This window comes from Urtica dioica, chromosome 11 (assembly GCF_054948205.1).
Source record: "Urtica dioica subsp. dioica isolate 48M chromosome 11, U.dioica_male_clone48M_v1_H2, whole genome shotgun sequence".
Lineage (NCBI taxonomy): Eukaryota > Viridiplantae > Streptophyta > Magnoliopsida > Rosales > Urticaceae > Urtica > Urtica dioica.
Window position 1 is genome coordinate 9508101 of NC_142766.1, and position 24196 is coordinate 9532296.

The following is a 24196-nucleotide window of genomic DNA, read 5'->3' on the forward strand; positions in this document are numbered from 1 at the left end:
TCAAGAAATATATTATGGGGACTAAATTCTCAAAACACATAAAGCTCATAGACCACGGGTACAAACAAAACAACAACAAAAAGTAAATACGGGTACTGTATAAGAATAAAGCTTTACTAAAATAAATAAAATTGTTAATGCGAAGTTGAAGTTCGACATGTCAATTTTGGCCTGAGAGTTTAAATTCGGCGAATCTGTATTTACCACTTTTTTTTTTCCTCTTAGAATTTTATTTACAAACAATATCCCAGAAGACACTATCAGATTATCCTTTATTTTCAATATTACAATACGATAAAGAGACTACTTGTATTTTCATTTACTGGGACCACGAATTTAGTGGTCCTAAAACGATGAATATCTTTAATCAATGTTGCATCTACCACGTATATATTACAACATTAATCCTTTATAATTTTCACCACAAAACAAGACTTACATAATGAACCAAAACTTAGTTTAAGGAACTGGCCATGTTTCATTTAACTTGATAAATTAGCCATTTTATCAAAATTTACTAAATTTAACATATAGAAATGCTAGAGATAATCATGTAAAATACAGAGAATTCAACGAAAAGAATGATAGAGAATTCAAGGAAGAGAATGAAACCAAGTGATGCTCATCGGCTTGAATAGGTCTGACTACAAAGCTTATATATCTAACTTTGTTACCCTAGTTGCTAAAAGTAACTAACTACTGTTTTCTAGAACCTGTAATACAATCTGTGTCTTCTCGTGTGAGTTTGCCTAGGAGGGAATTAAAGCTTGAGCTGGAAATTGTTTTCCTTCGAGTATCTTCTGAGCCACTTTCTCTGTCTGGGGAATTCTGGTTGCTTAAACTTGCAACTCAAGTAAGAGAGAGTTGAGGAAGGATATCTCAGCTACTACCAATACAGTGCAGCAATATTTTTGCAGCTTCCGTTGACGTTGTATGTTATTTCACCCACCCACAAATTTGACCAACAAACACTGCATAGCCCGTTGTTGAGCACCAAACCGTAAATATCACGAAGTGATTGTTTGTTGATATATTTTTTTTGGTTAACAAGTTATTCTGTAAATTACTGTCTAAGTTCGTCTAAGTTCAGCCTGGTTATGTCAAAGATTTAAAAATAACAAACAAATATAATTTATCTACCTAGATCTTGTGGTTACACGGTGTGCAAGTAGAACGTCTAATATTATTACATTTTTTTTTTACTTGCATAAAATATGATGCTAACTCCCCCGTCCCTTTCTAAACTCCATACTAATCTTCTGATATCCGAACTGAAAGGCACGACTAAAAATTGCAACACGACCAATATTCGACCGACTCAGAGGCTCAAACATATATTTTCTCTCACGAGGATTATGGAAAAAGAGCCTCTCTAGACTAAATAGGCCTATAGGCTATAATGTTAATTTACACGACAAGTCCCTCCCCTCCGCCTCAATTCCTAGAGTTAATCACAAAGCAGCCTTCCAAGGAAAAGAGCCTCCCTCAAATAAATGGAAATGGAAATGGAAATCAGAGTTACTTATATATATATATATATGGGTTTGGGTTTTGCTACTTGATGGTGATGTAACGGTTGGTGCCGTGGCGGGCCCAGTAGTCCTTGAGGTCGAGGGGACGGGAGAGGTCGTGGCCTTGGAGGGCGAGGCGGGTGAGGAGGCGGGTGAAGACGCTGCCGCTCATCTTGCGGCCGCCCATGCGGGCGTGGCGCTTGTTGGGGACCTGCGGGAGAGGGTACACCGACATGTGGGTGGTGCAGCACGACGACTGCCACCCACCGCTCCCCCACTTGTAGCACTGCCGAGGGGCCCCCGTGCACGAGCACACCGGCACCGGCATCGTCGACTCGTCGAACGCTATCAGGTTCAGCCCCACCTCCTCGCTCCCCCACTCCGTCTTGTACTTTGTCCCGTCCGACGGGGCCCGCCTGTTCAGGTCCTCCCCCACCGCCTTCTTCCGCGGCGCCCGCTTCCGCTTCCCCGCCGCCGCCGCCGCCTCCGACGTTATCACCGTGATCGGGTACGCCTTCGTTATCTTCGCCTCCGCGTTGTGCTGTTGGTGCGACCGTTTCGCCCCCCGTTGGACTCCCGGGCCCACGGCCGACGAGTTGTTGTTGTTGTTGTTGTTGTTGGTCCTGAGATGGAGGGCGGCCAGGGCGCCGTCTCTCTCCATGAGGGCCGTGTCGCGCTGGGCCAGCGCCTCGTCTCGCTGCCGGAGAGCTTCGTCCCTCTCCGACACCGCTTCGTTCTTCTCCGCCAGAGCCACGTTCCGCTCCCTGATCGCCGCGTCCCTCTCCGCGATTATCGACATTATCTTCTTGTTCATGACCAGCGCGTTCGGTTCCTTCGCTCCTTGGTGTTGATTCATCATGTTCCACTGCACATTCCATTTCAATTTTTTGGTTTTGTTTACGCAGCCATATCGAATACTTTTTCAAGGCTCGAGACTAGGAAACCAACAATTACCTGAGTGTGCGAAGACGCTCTGTAATAGTCCACCTTATGCCTTCCCGTTTCATGCTGCCTTCCGTCGTCCATCTTCAAACCAAGCTACTAGCATGAAAATATACAAAAATCAGAATCAAGCTACTCAAAGTCCACGTTCATATGCAACTCAGAACTTACGTAAGGGTTTTGAGTTATGAAGCGATCATCCGCTAAAATAAGGTTTTTCATTATGCCACATATATGTAAATAGAAAAAGGAACATACATATTTGAACTTTTTGAAGCTAGATCCATGAACAAGCTAAGCCACATATGCTAATTCGGTCCTCCGTTGTTGTTTAACCTGCAGCAACATAAAGATAGACTAATGACTTACTATAATCAAGAAGTCATATTTGTTACAGGATATATGTTGTCGGATATCGATGTGTCCAATAAGCAGGGTCGGGACATCCGTAAATATGCAAGCAGAATGACACACAAAGTAAAGAGTGGATTTGGGTATATATATTGCTCCATGTAGATTAAAAAAAATAGAAATAAACTTCCAGTTGAAATACCTCAATCAATTACCTAGATGATTACAGTAACTTTACAGAATCGAAGAGCCAAACACCATGGAATTTCATTTAACTAGTAAAACCAACGTATAACAAGTGTCATAATGTTAACAAGCAAAGACCAAAACAAATATGTTTAAAAATTACGCTTTCATTTGCATAGATTTTTATACGGCAATCTTGTCAGAATTTCGAGGAAAAAAAAAGGTTCGGCCTTAGAATTCACGACACAAATACGAAAACATGGGGTTTTAAGTAATAAACTTAATCTGATGTTTTGTGGCAAGGTGTAAAAACACATGGCGGGTTTGTGGCATCAGGTCAAAACTGAGGAGGAACGTACAGTCCAATGTAGTCAAGGAAGATGGCCAACTATAGACTGATCAGTTTGGTGAGCCTCTACAAGATCATCATTATAACTTTAGCACCAAGAATAAGTGAGGTGATGGAAGATTTGATCAATATTACTAATTAGGAAGACAGTTCTCCCCCTTCCGTGTGGGAAGGCCTAACTTTCCGGTGCTCAACTCTGATTCGAAGATGACACAATTGTCTTCAGCACTGAGAAGGAGCAATTGGGAAAATCTCCATCTCCTCATTCAGCAATTTTGCAATGCCTCCGGTTGTGGGCTAAGATTATGAAGCGCCTAGACTGATGGAAAAGAGGTTTCCTACTCAAAGGGGGCAAATTTGTTTTCCTCAAAGTTAATATTTCTTCTATTACCATCTTTTCATGACTGTCTTTAGGATGTCGAAAAGTGTCTTTGCCGCCATTGAGATAAAAGTGTGTGATTTCCCTGGGAAGCTCCTAAAGATAATCGGCCACGCCATTAGTGTACTAAAGATCTTGTTCGTCGAAAAATAAAGGAGCTTTGGGAATTGGAAACAAAGACAATAGGAATATAGCTCTACTTTCTATATGGTTCAGGAGATTCCCTTCCGAGAAAAACAGCATCCGGCATAAAGTTATTTGAGCAATCTACAGTCTCGACGAAAACGGATGCGTGCCAATCATATGTACATTCTCAGCCAAGTCGATTTCAGCGAATCTGTCGGCAAGTCAAGCTTTGCAATTTTTTTGAAATCGCGGGGAAAGCGAAGGTGTCACTTAAGGTCCAATCTCCTGGTTGGCCCCTTACTCTAATAACACAAACAGGGGCGATGATATCCAACACTGCAATCCTTCCTTACACGGCGCTATCCCCAAGTCGTTGTTGCCTCAAATTTCAGTTCCTCCTCTTTGTTTATTTTATTCTATAAAATGATAATATATGTGTGTGTGTGTGTGATTTTCCTAGATTAGAAAAAAAGAACACTATTTCTATATTGATCTCCCTTTGTTATGCTGTTTCTCAATGGGGTTTTCTCCCGAAAAGTTGAATGTAAAACTAACCTTATAACATGGCAATGCACTCATTATTTAATCAGTAGCTAGAGTCATCAAAATGAACCATAATCTTACTTTTTAGTAAATGATAAAACTATAGATATATTTTTAACTATGTGAGGATGATGCCATTTTGGTTTCATATGATTTGTTTTTAATTTGAAAATGGATTCAATTAGTCAGTCAAAGTATCCTAGATAGCTGGGCATTTCTGTCATGAAATTAAATGCATCATGTTAGATTTCTTATTGCTATAAGTAAGAGTACATGGTATTCATGCCATATTTAAAACACTTTATGCTATTTTCATTTTGTAAATCCAAACATAATCAACTCGCATTCAATTAAGCTACACAATTTTGGTACAAATTTTGAATCGGGATAAGACTGAAACTGGGAGACTAATTATGAAGAAAGAAGAAAAAGAAAAGAAAAGGCATACTACAAAATAAAAATCCAATGGTACAATATAAAATCAGGCATTAGAAGTGAAACATCTAAACTGAAGCTCAAAGTAAGAGATAATCAGAACGACACATCGAAATCCCTCTTCAGAATCAGAAATATTTCACATAAGATTAATATAAAACAATTGTTCTTAATTTCAAGATCAGTCACATAAAAAGCTAGGATGAGAGAGCTCTAGAAATGGGAAAAAAAAAATAAAAAAAATAAACAAAAGGAGTACTTGCACGAATATACCAAGGAGGGAGCATGTTGGAAGAAGAATCTAAAGATAGAGCTGTATAAAATAATAAATAAACCACTTTTCTAAGAAGATATATTTTTAAGGAGACAGATGATCCCTCATAGAGATTGGCTTCTGACTTTTCATGGGAAAATTGTCAAACAATAGGTTTCATTTCTCGCTGGCGAATAAAAGATTCATTTTTTTCTAGCCGGTAGAGGAGAATATCTAGGATGAAAAACTTTAAAAAAAATGAATAAATAAACTAAAGTACTAAAGTACAAGCCTTTCATCCCCTTCTCTACCACCGAGGGATGTTTTGTTTGTTCAGCAACATGTTATCTCAATACACACAATTTTCAATTCGTTCTTTTCTAACTCGCTCTCTATCCACAGCATTGTCCTTACAATTATCTGTAACTTTCTTATTCATCAAGCTCTCTTCATCCTCACAAACTATTTACATGTTTGGTTAAATATGCCATGATCAGGTTGAGGTTTGAGCCAAAAGTTATTTAACGTGATTACTTCTTCTTACTACATTGATGTTACTATCATACACCACAACTAATTTTATATTACATTTCAAAACTAAAAGGCTTAACACAAGAAAGTCGGCAAGCCAAAAACATATAAATCAAACAAGATATTCACTAAAAAAAATCATCACAGATCAAGTTTCATTATTTTACCTAAGGTATCCAAGCAATTCAAGATCAAATTCTATTGTGAAAACTGCCCAGAAAAAAAAAGGAAAAAATATATATATATATTAGTAGAAAGTCAAAGATGAATCCTAAAAGAAAACCAGTTCCACAAAAAGTTTCATCCATTGCATTTATCATGCAGCTGTAAATGGAACACTAATGCTAAACCGAACCAAACTCATTCGCTCATTTTCAATCAAAACATTAAACAGACACTCCCACAAAACAACACAAACAAAACAGCCATTGAATAAAAAACGAACACAGCAACAATCAAATCGAAAAACCAAACAAGAGTCGTTCAGAATCGACGCACCAATAATGCAATATGCCTCTTGACCCCGCCTCACTTATAAATGCTTAGCTTGAAGTCGCATAAAAAGAAGGGAATTGAAGGTTTAGATCGAACCAGTAGAGAGAGAACGAAACGGACTGAGAACGAACCCAGAGGGCCCGAGAGTTGGCCTGCTGAGACTGAGACGCCGAGACTGAACTCTGTCAGACACTTTAGGGTTAGCCGACGAGTACAGAAAGAGAAAATTGAGAGGAGAGATGATATGATGAGAGAGAATATACAGTTTAACCTCTCTTTTTATTTTTTTTCTTTTTTTTTTTAGAATACAGTTTAACTCTCTTGACTGTACATTTTTTTTATTTCCAAACATCTACTCCTTCCTCTCTAAATACTGATAAAAATAAATTTACATTAAATGACTAAAAAGTCATGAAATTAGGTTTTTGCCTAAATTTGACAAAAAATTGCGATGATATAACCATTTCGTCGAAAATATGTATACGTCGACTGAATCTACTGAATCTGTTTATAATAAGTATATGTCGATTAAGATGACTTAAAATAACATAGTCATCCATAATATTACAAACCAGAACAATTTATGTGAAAGATATATATTATATAGGGCTGATTTCATATATTTTTATAGGAAGTAAAACGAAATACGGCATACAATACAATCGCGTGGGTAAGATGAAACTTTTTCCCCTTTACATTTTAAATTTTAGGGAAAAAAACACTTTACCATTTTAATTTTAGAGAAGAAAAAAAAAACTACTATTTGATACCATAATTTAGTGATTGAAAACAAAACAAAAAATTATGTCAATTCAAGACAAAGGAATTTGGCCTAATAATTTTTGTAATTTCTACAATTTGTTTAAATTTTAGGAAAAAAAACACTGCCATTTTAATTTTAGAAAAACTATTATTTGATACCAGAATTTCGTGATTGAACACTAAAAATGATGTCAATTCAAGTCAAGGGAATTTGGCCTAATAACTGTTGTAATTTTAACAAACTGTTTAAATTTTAGAAAATAACACTTTATTACCCTTTTGTTTAATTTTAGAGGAAAAAAAAACTATTATTTGATACCATAATTTCGTGATTGAAAACTAAAAATGATGTCAATTCAAGTCAAAGGAATTTGGCCTAAACATATTACCATATTAACTTCAGGTGAAGAAAATAAAAGAACCCTTTAATTTGATACCATAGCTGCTTCATTGAAAACTAAAAATAATGGCAATTCAAGTCAAAGGGAATATTAAGGCCAACCAAATACATTTTACAATAAATATACATGGAATGGGAGTTGCTTCCTTTCGTTTTTTCTGAACTCGGAAAGCAAAGAATGCAATTTCCATTTTTCACTGCGTAACCCATTAAAAAAAAAACATCACTAATTCAGGAGAGCATACTAACTCTGCATAAAAAAACTTGACACTATCGCCATAGTTTGAATCGTATATAAAGAACATAACAATATCTCAATGAAGCAGAACCAAACCAAACAAATCTATATAAATCAACGAGGCTTTGGAGAGAAAAGCTCAACATCTCTGTTTTATAGTTGATCATCTGGGAAGGCTGCTTGGAGGAAAATTGCGCAATGGATTCTCCCTCAACAACTCTGTTTCCCTGCTCAGCCCAATCAATGCCCAGTGATTAACCACAAGCCAAAAATCATATATATAATATGTATATATATATATATATATATATATAATAGTATAGAAACATTAACCAAAAACAAGAGCAACAAAACACTCACTTCTTAAGATCTCCTTCGCTCTCTTGTCTAAGGTTCGGTCCCACGGCCCTGCCAGTCTCAGCTTGGCTTTTACGCTTCCTGATAAAGATATCACAAAACACCCCAAGTTAATTACATTACACACTTTGTGTATTTAATCGCGGAGAAAACAAAACACGCTCTTATCGCGACACTAACTCTTCCAATTCTTCGTCGACAAAGACTTCGATGCACGCTCCACTCGGCCCGACAGTTCTGGTTCCCGGCTTCTGCGGAACCTAAAAGAAAATAAGAAACAAATTCTCTTAAGATAAAACAATGGCAAGCTAAAAATAACCAGGATATTGATTTTTTTTTTCCTTTCTATGACCAGACCTTGTAGGATTTCCACTTGGTGGGCATAGCATTGTTCTCTTTGTTTCTCTCGGCCCTAGACCCGAGAACCCGCCAAGAATTGGCTTCTGTCTTAGAGACATCAGAGAGCTCACGGCTTGTTGGGTCATCAACGACACTCGAGTCCTTGAAAATGCTGATCGGCGCAGCTTGACCCCTTGAAGAAGCATAAAAAATAAAGATAAACGTTAAACATGTGTGCGCTTTGTAGAAACACTGGTAAATGGGATTAACTCACCTAATTCGCTTCCCATTCTTACTAGAATTACCGGCGATGTTCTCCGTGGCAACCGACATTCCTACGACACGAAACCGAGACATGTTAGTAAAGAAATGACCCCACAAGGCAATATAGTGGCTAAACCGGCGAACTAACTGTTTTCTCCTCTGGACAGGACTGTCCCAAAGCTTCTAAGCCGATCGCGCTTCTCCGCAGAATCCTGAAACGAAAAAGGAAAAAAAGTTCAAAAAAAAAGATACGATTGCAGAGGAGCAAAAAAAAAAGAGAAGAAGAAGAGGAAACGCATACATTGTCTTGGGGGGGTTTGAGGGGTCTTCTCATGGATCGGGCGATGAATCTCCTGAAAGCGTCTTTGAGAGACTCGATTGGGCGAGCGTTCCTGGAGATACCGAGGTTGAGGACTTGATTAGCGAGCTTGACGTTGTTCTTCGACTCCAAGTAAGCCGCGTGGGAAATGTAGAACACAGCGTGACCAGTTCCGATCTCGTTGGCCTCCAGAAAAGCGTAGATCACCTGAGCGTCGGAGCAGTGTTGAGCCTGGTCCGATCGCACATCGCGAAATTAGGGTTTCGAAGAGACAAGAAATGGAGAAATGGAAGGAGAGAGAGGACTGACGTATTCGAGCCAGAGCTTGAGGAATCGGAGGTCGTTCTTGTAGCGAGGGGAGTGCCAGAAGGCGCGGAGGCACTGCTCGTAGATGAGGAGGAGGCCGGAGGAGTCGCCGGCGGCGGGGAAGGCGTCCTGGACCCAGCGGATGCAGCGGAGCCAGGGGTCGAGCGGGTCGTCGCCGGAGTAGTCGTCGATGGCGCGTAGGAGCGACTCGCGGCGGGCCTTGAGGAGGCCGGCGGGGTCCGGGGAGAGGCCGGAGTTGAGGACCGCCACGTTGCGGCCTCTCTTGAGTGGCCTAACGTTCTCCTTGTACACCTCCCACTCGTTTCCGGTGCCCCTGTTTGACAGCAAGAACTCTGTTTCTGGATCCATTCTCTTCTTCTTCTTCTTCTTTCTCGGATAACCTAAACAATATTCTTTCCTTTCAATTCGAATCTATCCTTCCCTCTCTCTCCCTCTTTTAAAACCCAATGTTACCGTTACTATCGCAACCCCAACGTATTTCTTTATCATAAAACAAATACCTCTCAAACAAAACAAAAAGGCCAGCGATACGCTGCTGAGCACTAATAAAGTCCACTTTCCAAAAACATATGGCAGTTATTGTTAAAAAAAAAAAAACTATATTCTTCCAATTTTTTACGAAATATAATGTAATACAAGAAACAAATATTATTCTATTCTAAATAGTTGATGTATATAATTGGTATGTTCTAAAGGGAAACTTGATAAACCAAGCTTAGTGTAGCAACTGATTTGAAAACCAAACCATGTTTTGGATCCTTTAGGGAAACCAAGCATTTGACCATGTGTATTGTCCAAGTTACCCTTAAATTAAAATTCTATTAAAAATCAAACTTTTCTCTCCACTCTCATTCCCTTCACGCGTGTTTTTTCAATTCAAAAACAAAAAAAAAAGAAAAAAAAAATGCTCAGCCCACGCAGCACGCACGGCAAGCCTCTCTTCACTTCTCCCGCTTCGGACCCTCCTCCTTCTCCGGCAACCCAGGCCTCTGCGGCGAGCTCCTCAACAACCCTCGGGCCGAGAACAACAACAAGACCGGGGTTGTGGTCGGGCTCGTCGTCACCGTCGTGATTCTCGCCGCCGTTGCCTTGCTCCTCTCCGTGGGCGTTCGGCGGCGGAGGAGGGCGACGAACGCGAAAGCGCCGAAGCTGGGATCTCCGGCGAGATCGCAGCCGGAGCCGGAACCAGTGGAGGAGACTCGGGGGAGAGCCGAGAAGAGCGGGGAATTGGTGTTCGCTCCGGGGGAGGCTGAGCTGTACGGGCTTGAGCAGCTGATGAGAGGCTCGGCGGAGCTGCTGGGGCGCGGGACGGTGGGGACCACTTACAAGGCCGTGCTGGAGTTTGCTGCTATGTGACAGGTTCGAAAACGAAAATATCGAAAAAAGTTCGAAATTGTTGTCTGTAATTTCGAAGTTTATAGCTGTTATTTCGATTTCATTTCGAACTTTTTAACTTGTACAGATTTGACTTCTAATGTATACTTTTTAACTTCTTAACAGGTTCAAACGTTAATATATGTTGTTTATTTGATGGTACTTGGGTGAACAAAGGTACAAAATGGGAATATACTAATGAATCGCGATTCGAACTGCGTGCACTCGCGAAAGACATATCTCGGGCGGAGCTATTAATCGCTATGTACGAAGCTTTTTGTGTCGATGAGTCGTTATACGATTTGAAACTTGAAGCTGCGTATGAGTTTATGTGTTTGATTTCAGACATTTCACTTATTTTTTGTAAAAGATTTCAGACATTTCAGGTTATTCATGTGTTGGATTTCAGACATTTCGGTTATTTTATGTGTTTGATTTCAGAGTTTTCAGTTAGTTTATGTGTTTGATTTCAGATATTTCAGTTATTTTTTGTAAATGATTTCAGACATTTCAGTTATTTTATGTGTTTGATTTCAGAGTTTTCAGTTAGTTTATGTGTTTGATTTCAGACATTTCAGTTATTTTTTGTAAAGGATTTCAGACATTTCAGTTATTTTATGTGTTTGATTTCAGAGTTTTCAGTTAGTTTATGTGTTTGATTTCAGACATTTCAGTTATTTTTTGTAAAAGATTTCAGACATTTCAGGTTATTCATGTGTTATATTTCAGAGTTTTCAGTTAGTTTATGTGTTTGATTTCAGAGTTTTCAGTTAGTTTATGTGTTTGATTTCAGACATTTCAGTTATTTTTTGTAAAGGATTTCAGACCCAATTTTCAAGAAACATTACAAACCCAATTTTCATCCAAAAACCTAGGCTCCAAAACTATCAAAGTAATTATCAATAAACATTACAAACTCAATTTTCATCCAAAAAAACTAGTCTCCAACACTATCAAAGTGAGAAAACATACAAAAAAAGTGAGAAAAAGGGGTGATGAAAATTACTTTGATAGTGTTGGAGACTAGTTTTTTGGATGAAAATTGAGGTTGTAATGTTTATTGATAATTACTTTGGTAGTTTTGGAGCCTAGGTTTTTGGATGAAAATTGGGTTTGTAATGTTTCTTGAAAATTGAGTCTGAAATCTTTTACAAAAAATAACTGAAATGTCTGAAATCAAACACATAAACTAACTGAAAACTCTGAAATCAAACACATAAACACATAAACTAACTGAAAACTCTGAAATCAAACACATGAATAACCTGAAATGTCTGAAATCCTTTACAAAAAATAACTGAAATGTCTGAAATCAAACACATAAACTAACTGAAAACTCTGAAATCAAACACATAAAATAACTGAAATGTCTGAAATTCTTTACAAAAAATAACTGAAATGTCTGAAATCAAACACATAAACTAACTGAAAACTCTGAAATCAAACATATAAACTAACTGAAAACTCTGAAATATAACACATGAATAACCTGAAATATCTGAAATCCTTTACAAAAAAGAACTGAAATGTCTGAAATCAAACACATAAACTAACTGAAAACTCTGAAATCAAACACATAAACTAACTGAAAACTCTTAAATATAACACATGAATAACCTGAAATGTCTGAAATCAAACACATAAACTAACTGAAAACTCTGAAATCAAACACATAACTGAAATGTCTGAAATCCTTTACAAAAAATAACTGAAATGTCTGAAATCAAACACATAAACTAACTGAAAACTCTGAAATCAAACACATAAAATAACTGAAATGTCTGAAATCATTTACAAAAAATAACTGAAATATCTGAAATCAAACACATAAACTAACTGAAAACTCTGAAATCAAACACATAAAATAACCGAAATGTCTGAAATCCAACACATGAATAACCTGAAATGTCTGAAATCTTTTACAAAAAATAAGTGAAATGTCTGAAATCAAACACATAAACTCATACGCAGCTTCAAGTTTCAAATCGTATAACGACTCATCGACACAAAAAGCTTCGTACATAGCGATTAATAGCTCCGCCCGAGATATGTCTTTCGCGAGTGCACGCAGTTCGAATCGCGATTCATTAGTATATTCCCATTTTGTACCTTTGTTCACCCAAGTACCATCAAATAAACAACATATATTAACGTTTGAACCTGTTAAGAAGTTAAAAAGTATACATTAGAAGTCAAATCTGTACAAGTTAAAAAGTTCGAAATGAAATCGAAATAACAGCTATAAACTTCGAAATTACAGACAACAATTTCGAAAAAAATTTCGATATTTTCGTTTTCGAACCTGTCACATAGCAGCATACTCCAGCACGGCCTTGTAAGTGGTCCCCACCGTCCCGCGCCCCAGCAGCTCCGCCGAGCCTCTCATCAGCTGCTCAAGCCCGTACAGCTCAGCCTCCCCCGGAGCGAACACCAAGTTCCCGCTCTTCTCGGCTCTCCCCCGAGTCTCCTCCACCGGTTCCGGCTCCGGCTGCGATCTCGCCGGAGATCCCAGCTTCGGCGCTTTCGCGTTCGTCTCCCTCCTCCGCCGCCGAACGCCCACGGAGAGGAGCAAGGCAACGGCGGCGAGAATCACGACGGTGACGACGAGCCCGACCACAACCCCAGTCTTGTTGTTGTTCTCGGCCCGAGGGTTGTTGAGGAGCTCGCCGCAGAGGCCTGGGTTGCCGGAGAAGGAGGAGGGTCCGAAGCGGGAGAAGTGAAGAGAGGCTTGCCGTGCGTGCTGCGTGGGCTGAGCGTTTTTTTTCTGTTTTTTTTTTTTAATTGAAAAAACACGCGTGAAGGGAATGGGAGTGGAGAGAAAGGTTTGAGTTTGAAAAGAATTTTAATTTAAGGGTAATTTGGACAATACACATGGTCAAATGCTTGGTTTCCCTAAAGGATCCAAAACATGATTTGATTTTCAAATCAGTTGCTACACTAAGCTTGGTTTATCAAGTTTCCCTTCTAAAGTGAAGAAAGGAGGGGTAAATAAGCCATTACTCTTATCTGTTTGTTGACTTATGTATCTTAATTTTTACTACTATAAGGATGCATGAAGGAAATTTTATCTCTTCATGAAATCGCTTTCATGATACTACTTTCACTCTCACACTGTATGAATATACCTTTCTAAATTTAAATGAAAAATAATGTGATAAAGAATTCCAATTTAAAACATATTGTATATGAAGTAGACTCACCATTCATCCTTAGACGCTTTCACAACTATTTCCAAGAGCAATTAGTATAAACTTGAGAGTTTGTTATGATCACCTCTCCGAAATATTAGTTGCCATATAAATAGATTTATAAATACGCCTATTATAATTTATATGTTTGTAATATAACACTTGAAGATTTGTGAATTCACTACGTACTTAATTTTTCCACCGTCAAGATATAGTATTTTTGTATTGAATTAATATTTCCATTCATTTTTCTCCGAATCAGCATTGTTCCTATAGGACATCCTCCACCAGGTAACTTGATATCAGTTGAAAAGAACTTTGGACGCATCTGTTCAGACACTTTTATATTCGTTACTGTGAATAAGCATAATTTATCTATTTTGGAATAGAATCATTGGCACCTGATAGTGAGATGCGCGATTTTTTATGTTGTTAATTGGGTCCAGTGGACTAATAGGCCCGATCCTCTTTTTTAGAGGTTCTGAGTCAGCCCGGCCTTTTTCGGAAAGTCTGAGTTGAATCGAACACGTTGAAGGGTCTGGTTTGGGTTTGGGTTTAGGATATAATCCCTCAAGCCCGGGTGGCCCAGGCCCTCAAAAGAGCCCAACCTGGGCCTGCTTCGGGCCCAAGAACTTTTATATAAAAAAAACATTTTGTTTTTGTTTAAAACTTATGTTTTTATGTATAAAAAGTGTTTTTGACACATAATTTAAATTTTATTATTCATGATATAATTTTTTATTAAATAGTTTGTTATTTTGAATTAAAATTATTTGTTTATTAGTTTATTTTAATGATTCTAGTTTTAGCTTTATGAGGTCCAATTTAGGCCTTTTATAAGCCCGAGACCGGAGCCGGACCTCAACCTGGAAGGTTGTCTTGTGTTGGGCCTAAGGTCCTATCCCTTAGGCCCGGCCGGACCCTCGGATAAAAGGATTTCGGCCCGGCCTCTCTTGAGCTTGAAAAATAGGCCTGGCCCGTAGCTTATGTTTTATTAATATTAAAATATTATGCCTTAATAATTTTCTGATTGATTATAGCGTCCTAATTTATCTTATTTCTATAATAACAATGATTTATCTATTAATCGGCATTTTTATTGACTTTTATCTTGTTGATTATCAAAAATGTGCATAATAAAAATAGATATCATCGTAGTACCTCGGTTTGCAATTGAATTTGAATCGGTAGGCAAGGAATCCCATAGGGAAATTGACAGCAATAATACTATTTGCTTGACAATTATAAAAAATCAATCAAAACCCATATATTGACACATCTAGTATCAAATCGGTCATGAACTAGTTGATTCTGTGAGACATTTGGTACTAGATGTGTCAATATTTGTATTTTGGTTGATTTTTGGTAAGTGACAAACAATTGTTATTATTGCTGTCAATTTCCCCATCCCATATGATTGTACAATATTTCGATTGTTTTTTTTTACTTGATGATTAGGGTGTGCAATATTGTCTTCCTTTTACCGAAGCGTGCCATGCAACATGAGTGTCTTATTATTCAGCTCTCAAAGTTTCAGTTTTAACCTTTCGAGCTTTTAGGCATAATATAATAAAATTTCTCAAATGCCAAAAGAGATATCCACTGAATTTTCACTCTTTTTATTTGAAGAGATCTGTAATTAATATTGTAAATATTTTGTATTTACTCGGTAGAATAGGAGTTGTTATTGTGTATATTCTATATTTAGTTAGTTAGATATTCTAGCATTAGTTAGCTTATTCTTTCCGAGATTTCCTAGATTGTAACTGATTGTATCTCGCCTATTTAAGCAGTGCTTAAGGCTCATAATAAAATATTGGTTCATACCATAAGCTTTCATGGTATCAGAGCGATTCCCTTATGGAAAAACCAATAAACAGTAAAACAAAAAACACTCATTCCTCTTCCTCCATGGAAATTTCCCAACCATCAACAGTTCATTCGTCTATGCTCATCACATGGCATAGATTAACTGGACAGAATTTCTTGGAGTGGGCCCAATCCGTGAAGCTTGCCATTGACGGAAGAGGAAAGCTTGGATACCTAACAGGTGAAGTCAAGCAGCCGAAGGAGGGAGATGAAGGATATACCATCTGGAGGTCAGAGAACTCATTGGTTATGGTGTGGCTGCTCAATTTGATGGAGGCCTCAATAGCCAAACCGCATATGTTCTTGAAGACCGCCAAAGAGGTATGGGACTCGGTCAGAGAAACATACTCTGATCGAGAGAATGCTTTGCAGGTCTTCGAGTTGAAGACAAAGCTATGGCAATCCAGGAAGTTTGGTCGAGATGTGACAACCTACTATAACGAGATGGTTGCGCTATGGCAGGAGTTGGATCAATACAACGAAGATACCTGGGAGAGTAAAGCCGATTGTGCCAAACAGAAGAAGAGGGAAGAAAATGACCGTGTGTATGTGTTTTTAGCAGGTGTAAATCGAGATCTTGATGAAGTCAAGGGAAGAATTCTCGGGAGATGACCGCTGACCTCAATCCGAGAAGTCTTCTCGAAAGTCAGAATTGAAGAGAACAGGAAGAAGATCATGCGTGGTAGTGGAGAAGCTACTGATCTGACAGCAGAGACATCAGCCTTGTTTACCCGAGAAAATGAGGAGAAGAAGAAGCCGTGGTGCGACCATTGCAAGAAATATTGGCACACAAAAGAGACTTGTTGGAAGATACATGGAAAACCGGCCGGGTACAAAACGAAGAAGGAAATAGCCTTACAAGCTAACATGGTCGATTCCTCTCAAGAGCAATCAGTTCAACCCGAACAGCCACCTTTCACCAAGGCTCAGATAGACCAGCTTCTAAAACTCCTCCAACTCTCTCAAAAGGCTTCAAACTCTGATATTCCCTCGTGTTCCTTCGCAGGTTCCCTATCTACCTTTTTATGCCCAAAAGAAAATAATATTTGGGTCATTGATTCAGGTGCAACAGATCACATGACCGGAAATTCTCGTCTTTTTCTATCCTATAAACCTTGTGCGGGGAATAAAAAGGTTAAAGTTGCAAATGGTACTCTTACACCAATTGCAGGAATAGGAAGTGTAAAAATATCAAATATCTCTCTATCTAAAGTCCTTCATGTTCCAAGTTTAGCCTGTAACCTTGTGTCAGTGAAAAAAATCACAAAAGAGCTAAATTGTCGTGCTATTTTCTTACCAGATTCTTGTGTTTTTCAGGAACTAACAACGGGGAGGATGATTGGCAGTGCTGAGGAACATGATGGTCTTTATTATCTTGAAGATGGATCGGACGTGAATAAAATAGGTCAAAAGACTTCTTGTTTTCAAATTTTTTCTTTTCCGATGAATAATAAACAAGTGTATTTGATGCATTTTAGACTAGGACATCCTAGTTTTTCATATTTAAAAAGGTTGTATCCTACTCTTTTTTTAAATAAAGATCCTTCTTCATTTCATTGTGATATATGTGCTTTAGCCAAACATCACAAAAAACGTTATCCTACACGGTTTTATACTCTTACTTCTCCATTTTCACTAATTCATAGTGATATTTGGGGACCTTCTCGAGTATCTACATTAAAAGAAAAGAGGTGGTTTATGAAGATAATTGATGATCACACTAGGATAAGTTGGGTTTACTTGCTTAAAGAAAAAAATGAGGTTGAAACCATTTTTAAAACCTTTTTTAATATGGTACAAACTCAATATAGTGCACAAATTAAAATGATAAGAAGTGATAATGGTCGAGAGTATTTTTCGAAAACTTTACAAAAAAAATTTGATGAGAAAGGTGTCATTCATCATTGTTCTTGTACTGACACTCCAGCTCAAAATGCCATAACGGAAAGAAAAAATAGGCATCTTCTCGAGGTAACAAGATCGATTATGTTTTCAACAAAAATACCCAAATATCTTTGGGGAGATGCCCTTCTTCATGCAACATATCTTATAAATCGCATGCCTTCAAAAATTTTGGATTTTAAAACTCCTATTGATGTGTTTTCAAAATATTTTCCTAACTCTCGTACCATTAACTCCTTGCCATTGAAAATTTTTGGATGCACGGTTTTTATAAAAAAAATCCAGACATGACCGCAAGTAAACTTGATCCAAAAGGGAAAAAATGTGTTTTCTTAGGTGCTCCACCTACACAAAAAGGGTATAAATGTTTTGATCCTACGACTCGAAATATATTTATTACCATGGATGTTGTCTTTTTTGAAAATGAAGCCTTTTTTAGTAGTGATCTTCAGGGGGAGAAACAAAATGAAGACACTACAAATAGTTTAGGCCTAGATTTTCTTAAAATTGATGAAATTGGTGATAATAGGGTCGGAATTGAATCTGAAAATATACCTAATCCGAGTATTCCTAATCCGAGTATTGATCATGTTTTGGATAAAAATTTTGAAGAAAATGTCTCTATAGATAAAATTGATGTTTCTATAGATACAAGTCAAGAACCACCTCACAATCTCGGAGAAATAAAAAATAAGAAACTATATGACAAATTTTATACAAAGAGGATCAGGAATCAAGAGATAGAGAACATCACTGCTCCCTCAGCCGACCATGAACCCGAACCGGTGGAAGTTTCTGAAAAAGGTAAGGAAAAGGTAGACTCTGACTCTGATCTCCCTGTAGCCTTGAGAAAAGAAAAAAGATCTTGCACCATGCATCCCATATATCCAATGTCCAACTATGTCTCTAACCATCATCTATCCATGTCTTCCAATGCCTTTACCACAAATGTGTCCTCCATTGTTGTCCTTAAAACTATTCAAGAAGCCTTATCTGAACCAAAATGGAGGGTGGCTGTGATGGAAGAAATGAATGCTCTTGCGAAGAATCAAACATGGAAGGTTGAAGAGTTGCCTTAAGGGAAACCGATTGTGGGCTGCCGATGGGTGTTCACACCAAAGTTCAATGCTGATGGGAGTCTAGAACGCTACAAAGCAAGGTTGGTTACTAAGGGCTATACGCAAACCTATGGCATCGACTACATGGAGACATTTGCTCCGATTGCAAAGTTAAACACAGTAAGGATTTCGCTCTCTATTGCTGCAAACCTAGACTGGTCTCTCAAACAGCCGGACGTGAAGAATGCTTTCCTTAACGGGAAACTTGAGGAAGAAGTCTATATGAGTCCCCCTCCGGGATTTGAGGAGAAATTCGGCTCTAATGTTTGCAGATTGGAGAAGGCATTGTATGGGCTGAAACAATCTCCAAGAGCCTGGTTTGACAGGTTCACTCAGTTCGTGAAGCGACAAGACTACAAGCAATCTCAATCACATCATACCCTCTTCATTAAACACTCAAATGACAGTAAAATGTCAATTTTGATTGTTTATGTGGATGACATAATTCTTACAGGAAATTATCTGAAAGAAATGGAGAAATTGAAGATGAAGCTTGCCACTGAATTTGAAGTAAAGGACTTGGGAGAAATGCGATATTTTCTGGGAATGGAGATCGCTCGGTCCAAAGAAGGAATCGCAGTGTCACAGCGGAAGTACATTCTTGATTTGCTTCAAGATACTGGAATGAGTGCGTGTAAACCGACCGACACTCCGATAGATCCAAACCTGAAGCTGGGGAATATCAAGGAGGGAGTTCCTGTCAATACGCAGCAGTACCAACGACTAGTGGGCAGGCTTATATACTTATCACACACAAGGTCGGACATTGCCTTTGCTGTGAGCATGATAAGTCAGTTCATGCACTGCCCTTTCGAGGAACATCTTGAAGCTGCGAACCGGATACTACGCTACCTGAAGAGCTGCCCCGGAAAAGGTCTCTTGTTCAGAAAAGGAGGGAAGAAAGAAGTAGAAGCCTTCACCGATGCTGACTATGCAGGATCCGATGTGGATAGAAGATCCACTTCCGGGTATTGTACATACGTATGGGGTAACCTCGTGACATGGAGAAACAAGAAATAAGGCATGGTGGCAAGAAGCAGTGCTGAGGCAGAGTATCGGTCGATGGCTAATGGCGTATGCGAGCTACTGTGGATAAGAAGAGTGCTTGAAGAATTGAAGATGGAGATTGACCTACCAATGAAGCTGTTTTGCAACAACAAAGCAGCAATAAGCATTGCTCATAATCCAGTTCAACATGATCGTACAAAACATGTTGAAGTGGACCGACATTTCATAAAGGAGAATCTAGATGCTGGCATCATTTGTATTCCTTTTGTGGGAACAGCCGATCAGATTGCAGACATCCTCACAAAGGGACTTTTTCGACCAGTATTTGAGAAGATAATTTCCAAGTTAGGCATGTTTGATATATACTTGCCAACTTGAGGGGGAGTGAAGAAATCTGTAATTAATATTGTAAATATTCTGTATTTACTCGGTAGAATAGGAGTTGTTATTGTGTATATTCTATATTTAGTTAGTTAGATATTCTAGCATTAGTTAGCTTATTCTTTCCGAGATTTCCTAGATTGTAACTGATTGTATCTCGCCTATTTAAGCAGTGCTTAAGGCTCATAATAAAATATCGGTTCATACCATAAGCTTTCATTATTCTCTTACATACTCGAGGAAAGAGTATTGCTATCATATTTCGTACGTTTGGAACAAATAATTTTTGTGTATTGATCTTAGCCAAATTGGCTTAGTTAAATAAATACATGTTAAACAAAATTGGAAAAAGTAGGAGTACGTATCTAACACTAGATACACTATCTGATATAACTAAATATGTATCTAACAATATGTGATCTAACTAACTAGGAGATATTCTAGCTAACAATATAGACTAAAAATATGCGATTTTCTACACTCCCCTCAAGTTGTTGCATATATATCATACATGTCCAACTTGTTTACAAGAAATTCAAACATTGGCCTAAATAGCTCTTTCATCAAGATATCTGTTGTTTGCTCCTTGGTTATGACGAACGGAGTACAGATTATCCCAGCCTCCATCTTCTCATTTATGAAATGTCGATCAATATCTATGTGTTTAGTGCGATCGTGTTGTACTGAATTTTGCACTATGCTTATGGCTGTCTTGATGTCGCAGAATAATCGTAGAGGTAGTTGGGCTGTTTCCCGAAGGTCTTCAAGTACCCATTTTATCCATAACAGTTCACATGTGCCATTTGCCATTGATCTGAATTCTTCCTCGGTGCTACTTTTTGACATCACATTTTGTTTTTTACTCCACCAAGTAACTAGATTTCCCCACACATAGGTGCAATAGCCTGAAGTATTCTTCCGGTTAAATGAGCTAGCCCAATCTGCGTCTGTAAATGCCTCTACAGCCTTGGTTTCGTTCTTCTTCAACAACCATTTTCTTGGACAACTCTTCAAGTATCTTAGAATTTGGTTTATGGCTTCAAGATGCTCCTCACATGGACTATGCATAAACTGACTTACTAGGCTCACCATAAAATGTCGGGCCTTGCGTGTGTTAAGTAAATTAAACTTCCTACTAGTCTCTGATACTGTTGAACATTCACTGGAACTCCATTTTTCGATATTTCCAAGCTTTTGGTTTGGATCTATGGGAGTTTTAGTAGGCCAACACCCGTTCATTCCAGTATCCCTCAGGAGATCTAGGATGTATTTTCTTTGAGAGACAGCGATACCCTGCTTCGATCTTGCAACTTCCATTACCTAAGAAGTACTTCATTTCTCCCAAGTCTTTCACTTCAAACTCCTTTGCAAGTTTTTCCTTCAAGAGTTTCAATTCTCCATGTCATCTCATGTGAGAATTATGTCATTTATGTATACGATCAGCACCAAGATCTTATTTTCATTCGAGAACTTTGTGAACATGGTATGATCGGAATGTGGTTGACTGTACCCCTGCCCTTTTACAAACTGGGTGAACTGGTCAAACCAAGCATGCGGTACTGCTTGAGCCCGTACAATGCATTCTCCAGCCTACAAACTTAAGAGTTGAAGCTGTCTTCGAATCTGGGCGGTGGACTCATGTAGACTTCTTCTTCAAGCTTTTCATTAAGGAATGCATTTTTCACATCGAATTGTCTCAGTGGCCAACCATAGTTTGCTGCAATAGATAACAGAGTTCTTACAGTATTTAGTTTAGCAACTGGTGATAATGTTTCTATATAATCTATTCCGTAAGTCTGAGTAAACCCTTTGGCCATAAGTCGCGCTTTGAGACGTTCAAGAGTACCATCAGCTTTAAATTTCAGTATGAATACCCATTTGCAGCCGACTATGGGTCTTCCCTTAGGCAGCTCCTCCACATACCAAGTCTAATTCTTCTCAAGAACTTCTATCTCCTCAAAGACAGCCTTCTTCCACTCTGGTTGAGCTAATGCCTCCTGAACATCACTAGGAATAACAATTTCGGATATATTTGTGGTGAAAGTGGAATAAGCAGATGAGAGTTTAGAATATGAGACATATGATGAGGTAGGATATAGAAGGTATTTAGTACATGCACGTTTTTCTTTCCTAGGAGCAATCGGTAAATCAGGTTTAGAGTTAGGTTTAGAGGTGGACATACTGATTTCATTATCTTTTTCCGGTTCGGATTATTGGCTTGCCGGAGATGTGACAGCTTCTATATCTTCAGTTGGAGCTTTCCTCAAATAAGTTCTTTCAAACAGACTACTTGCCCGATTATTGTAACTGTCCTCTTGAGATTTATTTTCTGGTGTTGTGATACTTGGTTCAGTTTCTTTAATAAAAATCGTTGACTCGATATCATATTGGTTTTTAACATCAATATTTTATGTGTTTTCTATTGTTTCTGTTTTCTGATTTATTTTTACGAGCATTGGATTATTGTCTTCAAAATTTAAAAAAAAGGAAATCATTAAGTGAATCTTCACATTGACTCTCCCCCTGAAGATGAGTGGTAAAAAACGGTATGTTATCAGTGTCCATTGTAATGATGGTTTTCTGTGTAGATGGGTCAAAACATTTGTACCCTATTTGAGTTGGGGCTATCCCAAAAAACACAATTTTTTTCCTTTATAATCGAGTTTACTTGCATTTCTGTTAGGGTTTCGAATAAACTCAATGCACCCAAATATCTTTAAAGGCATAGATTGAAACACTTGATTTTGGAAATTCTTTTTGAAGAAGGCTGATTGGTGTTTAAAAAGACAAAACCTTACAGGGCATGCGATTTATAAGATATGTAGCATGAAGAACACTGTCTCCCCAAAGGTAATTTGGAATTTTTGTTGAAAACATTAATGCACGAGTGACCTGTAGGATGTGTATGTTCTTTCTTTCAGCGATGCCATTTTGTGGTGGTGTGTCAACACATGAGCTTTGGTGAATAATTCCCTTTTCTTCAAAAAAAAAAGTGTTTAAGGTTTTTGCAAAGTATTCTCGTCCATTAGCACTCCTAACCATTTGTATTTGAGTATTAAACTGAGTTTGAATCATACTATAGAATTTTTTGAAAACATTTTCTACATATGATTTTTCTTTTAGTAAGGAACCCCAAGTTGCTCGTGTATGATCATCAATTTAGATTATAAACCATCTTTTTCCAGTGCATGTTGGTACTCTAGATGCACCCCATATATCACTATGAATCAGTGAGAATGGTTTAGTTGGTTTATATTCCCTGGGTGGATAAGAGTTATTATGATGCTTTGCTAATGCACAGATTTCACAATGAAGACTAGAAGCAATGTTCGAAGCGAAAATGCAGTAAATAAATCTCATTATTACTTGGACTTGAAGCAATGTTCAGGCAAGAACTCTCTTGACCTCCCTTATTTGAGTTCGTCCCTCCCTGTAGGATATAGAGTCCGTCACATTCTCCAGCACTGCCAGTCGTCTTCCCTTAATCCAGTTCCTGAAATACAAAATAAGATGGGTAAAAGGTTGCACTACAATTCAGGGCTTTTATTATCTTGCTGATAGAGAAAAGATTACTGGACAGGTTTGGAACATGTAGCACTTTAGATAACGGCAGAGAGATAGAAATATTGATATTTCCTAATCCTGCAACTACTAAAAGGGTTCCATTAGCAATCCTAACTTTTCTAATAGCCAGCACAAGGTTTATATGTTGAAAAAAAGTTGGAATTTCCTGTCATGTGATCACTTGCACCTAAATCGATGATCCATGTGTGTTTGTATTTTGAACACAAGGAGGATGGAATAGATACAATTTTACCATTTTGTGCGAAAGAACATGAGGGACTGTCAAGGTTGGATTTTTTGGATAGTTGTAGAAGTTTCATGAGCTGCTCGATCTGATCCTTTGTGAAAGTCGGCTGCTCTGAGTTGACTTGTTCTTCTTGAGAAGTTTCAGTTGTAGTCTGAGTTGACTTGTTACCCGTGAAGTTTCCAGCAATTTTCTCTCGTGTGCCACAGCTTTTTGCAGTGATCGCACCAAGGCTTCTTCTTTTCTCCTTCTTGTCCATTCCCTTGGGTGAAGAGAGCGGACGATTCTGTTTGGCTCGTAGATTCTGCGCTGGTGTTAATCATGATCTTTCTTCTGTTTTCTTCCAACCGAATTTCGGAGAAGACTTCTCTCATTGACGGCAGCGGATGTCTTCCTGGAATTCTTCCTTTTACTTCGTCAAGATCCCTATTTACACCAGCA

At 38.3% G+C, this 24196-nt stretch overlaps 4 protein-coding genes across 9 annotated transcripts; 1 reads left to right on the forward strand and 3 right to left on the reverse strand.

The window, feature by feature from the left end:
• Positions 1–1115: 1115 nt before the first annotated feature.
• Positions 1116–6416, reverse strand: LOC149381082 (protein BASIC PENTACYSTEINE4-like). Of its 6 annotated transcripts, none has more exons than XM_089601556.1 (4): positions 6233–6416; positions 2712–2789; positions 2466–2552; positions 1116–2376 (listed from the first exon to the last, which is right to left on the reverse strand). In XM_089601556.1, exons 3-4 carry the CDS (start codon positions 2535–2537, stop codon positions 1555–1557), a joined length of 894 nt encoding a protein of 297 aa, XP_089457682.1. In that variant the 5' UTR covers positions 2538–2552; positions 2712–2789; positions 6233–6416; the 3' UTR covers positions 1116–1554. The 6 variants fall into 6 exon arrangements, with proteins under 6 accessions (XP_089457682.1, XP_089457681.1, XP_089457678.1 ...); XM_089601555.1 differs by having other exon boundaries at positions 6198–6416; XM_089601552.1 differs by having other exon boundaries at positions 6105–6416.
• Positions 6417–7352: 936 nt separating this feature from the next.
• On the reverse strand, positions 7353–9581 carry BUBR1 (BUB1-related (BUB1: budding uninhibited by benzymidazol 1)). The gene is made up of 8 exons (XM_089629789.1): positions 9090–9581; positions 8763–9011; positions 8610–8673; positions 8472–8532; positions 8216–8390; positions 8039–8118; positions 7862–7939; positions 7353–7728 (listed from the first exon to the last, which is right to left on the reverse strand). The coding sequence occupies exons 1-8, from the start codon at positions 9453–9455 to the stop codon at positions 7665–7667; spliced, it is 1137 nt and encodes a 378-aa protein (XP_089485915.1). The 5' UTR covers positions 9456–9581; the 3' UTR covers positions 7353–7664.
• Positions 9582–12786: 3205 nt separating this feature from the next.
• On the reverse strand, positions 12787–13777 carry LOC149381084 (uncharacterized). The gene is made up of 3 exons (XM_089601279.1): positions 13755–13777; positions 13607–13610; positions 12787–13245 (listed from the first exon to the last, which is right to left on the reverse strand). Exons 1-3 carry the CDS (start codon positions 13775–13777, stop codon positions 12787–12789), a joined length of 486 nt encoding a protein of 161 aa, XP_089457405.1.
• A 1803-nt stretch (positions 13778–15580) lies between these two features.
• On the forward strand, positions 15581–16150 carry LOC149381085 (uncharacterized). Its single transcript, XM_089601280.1, has one exon. It carries the CDS (start codon positions 15581–15583, stop codon positions 16148–16150), a length of 570 nt encoding a protein of 189 aa, XP_089457406.1.
• Positions 16151–24196: the final 8046 nt, after the last annotated feature.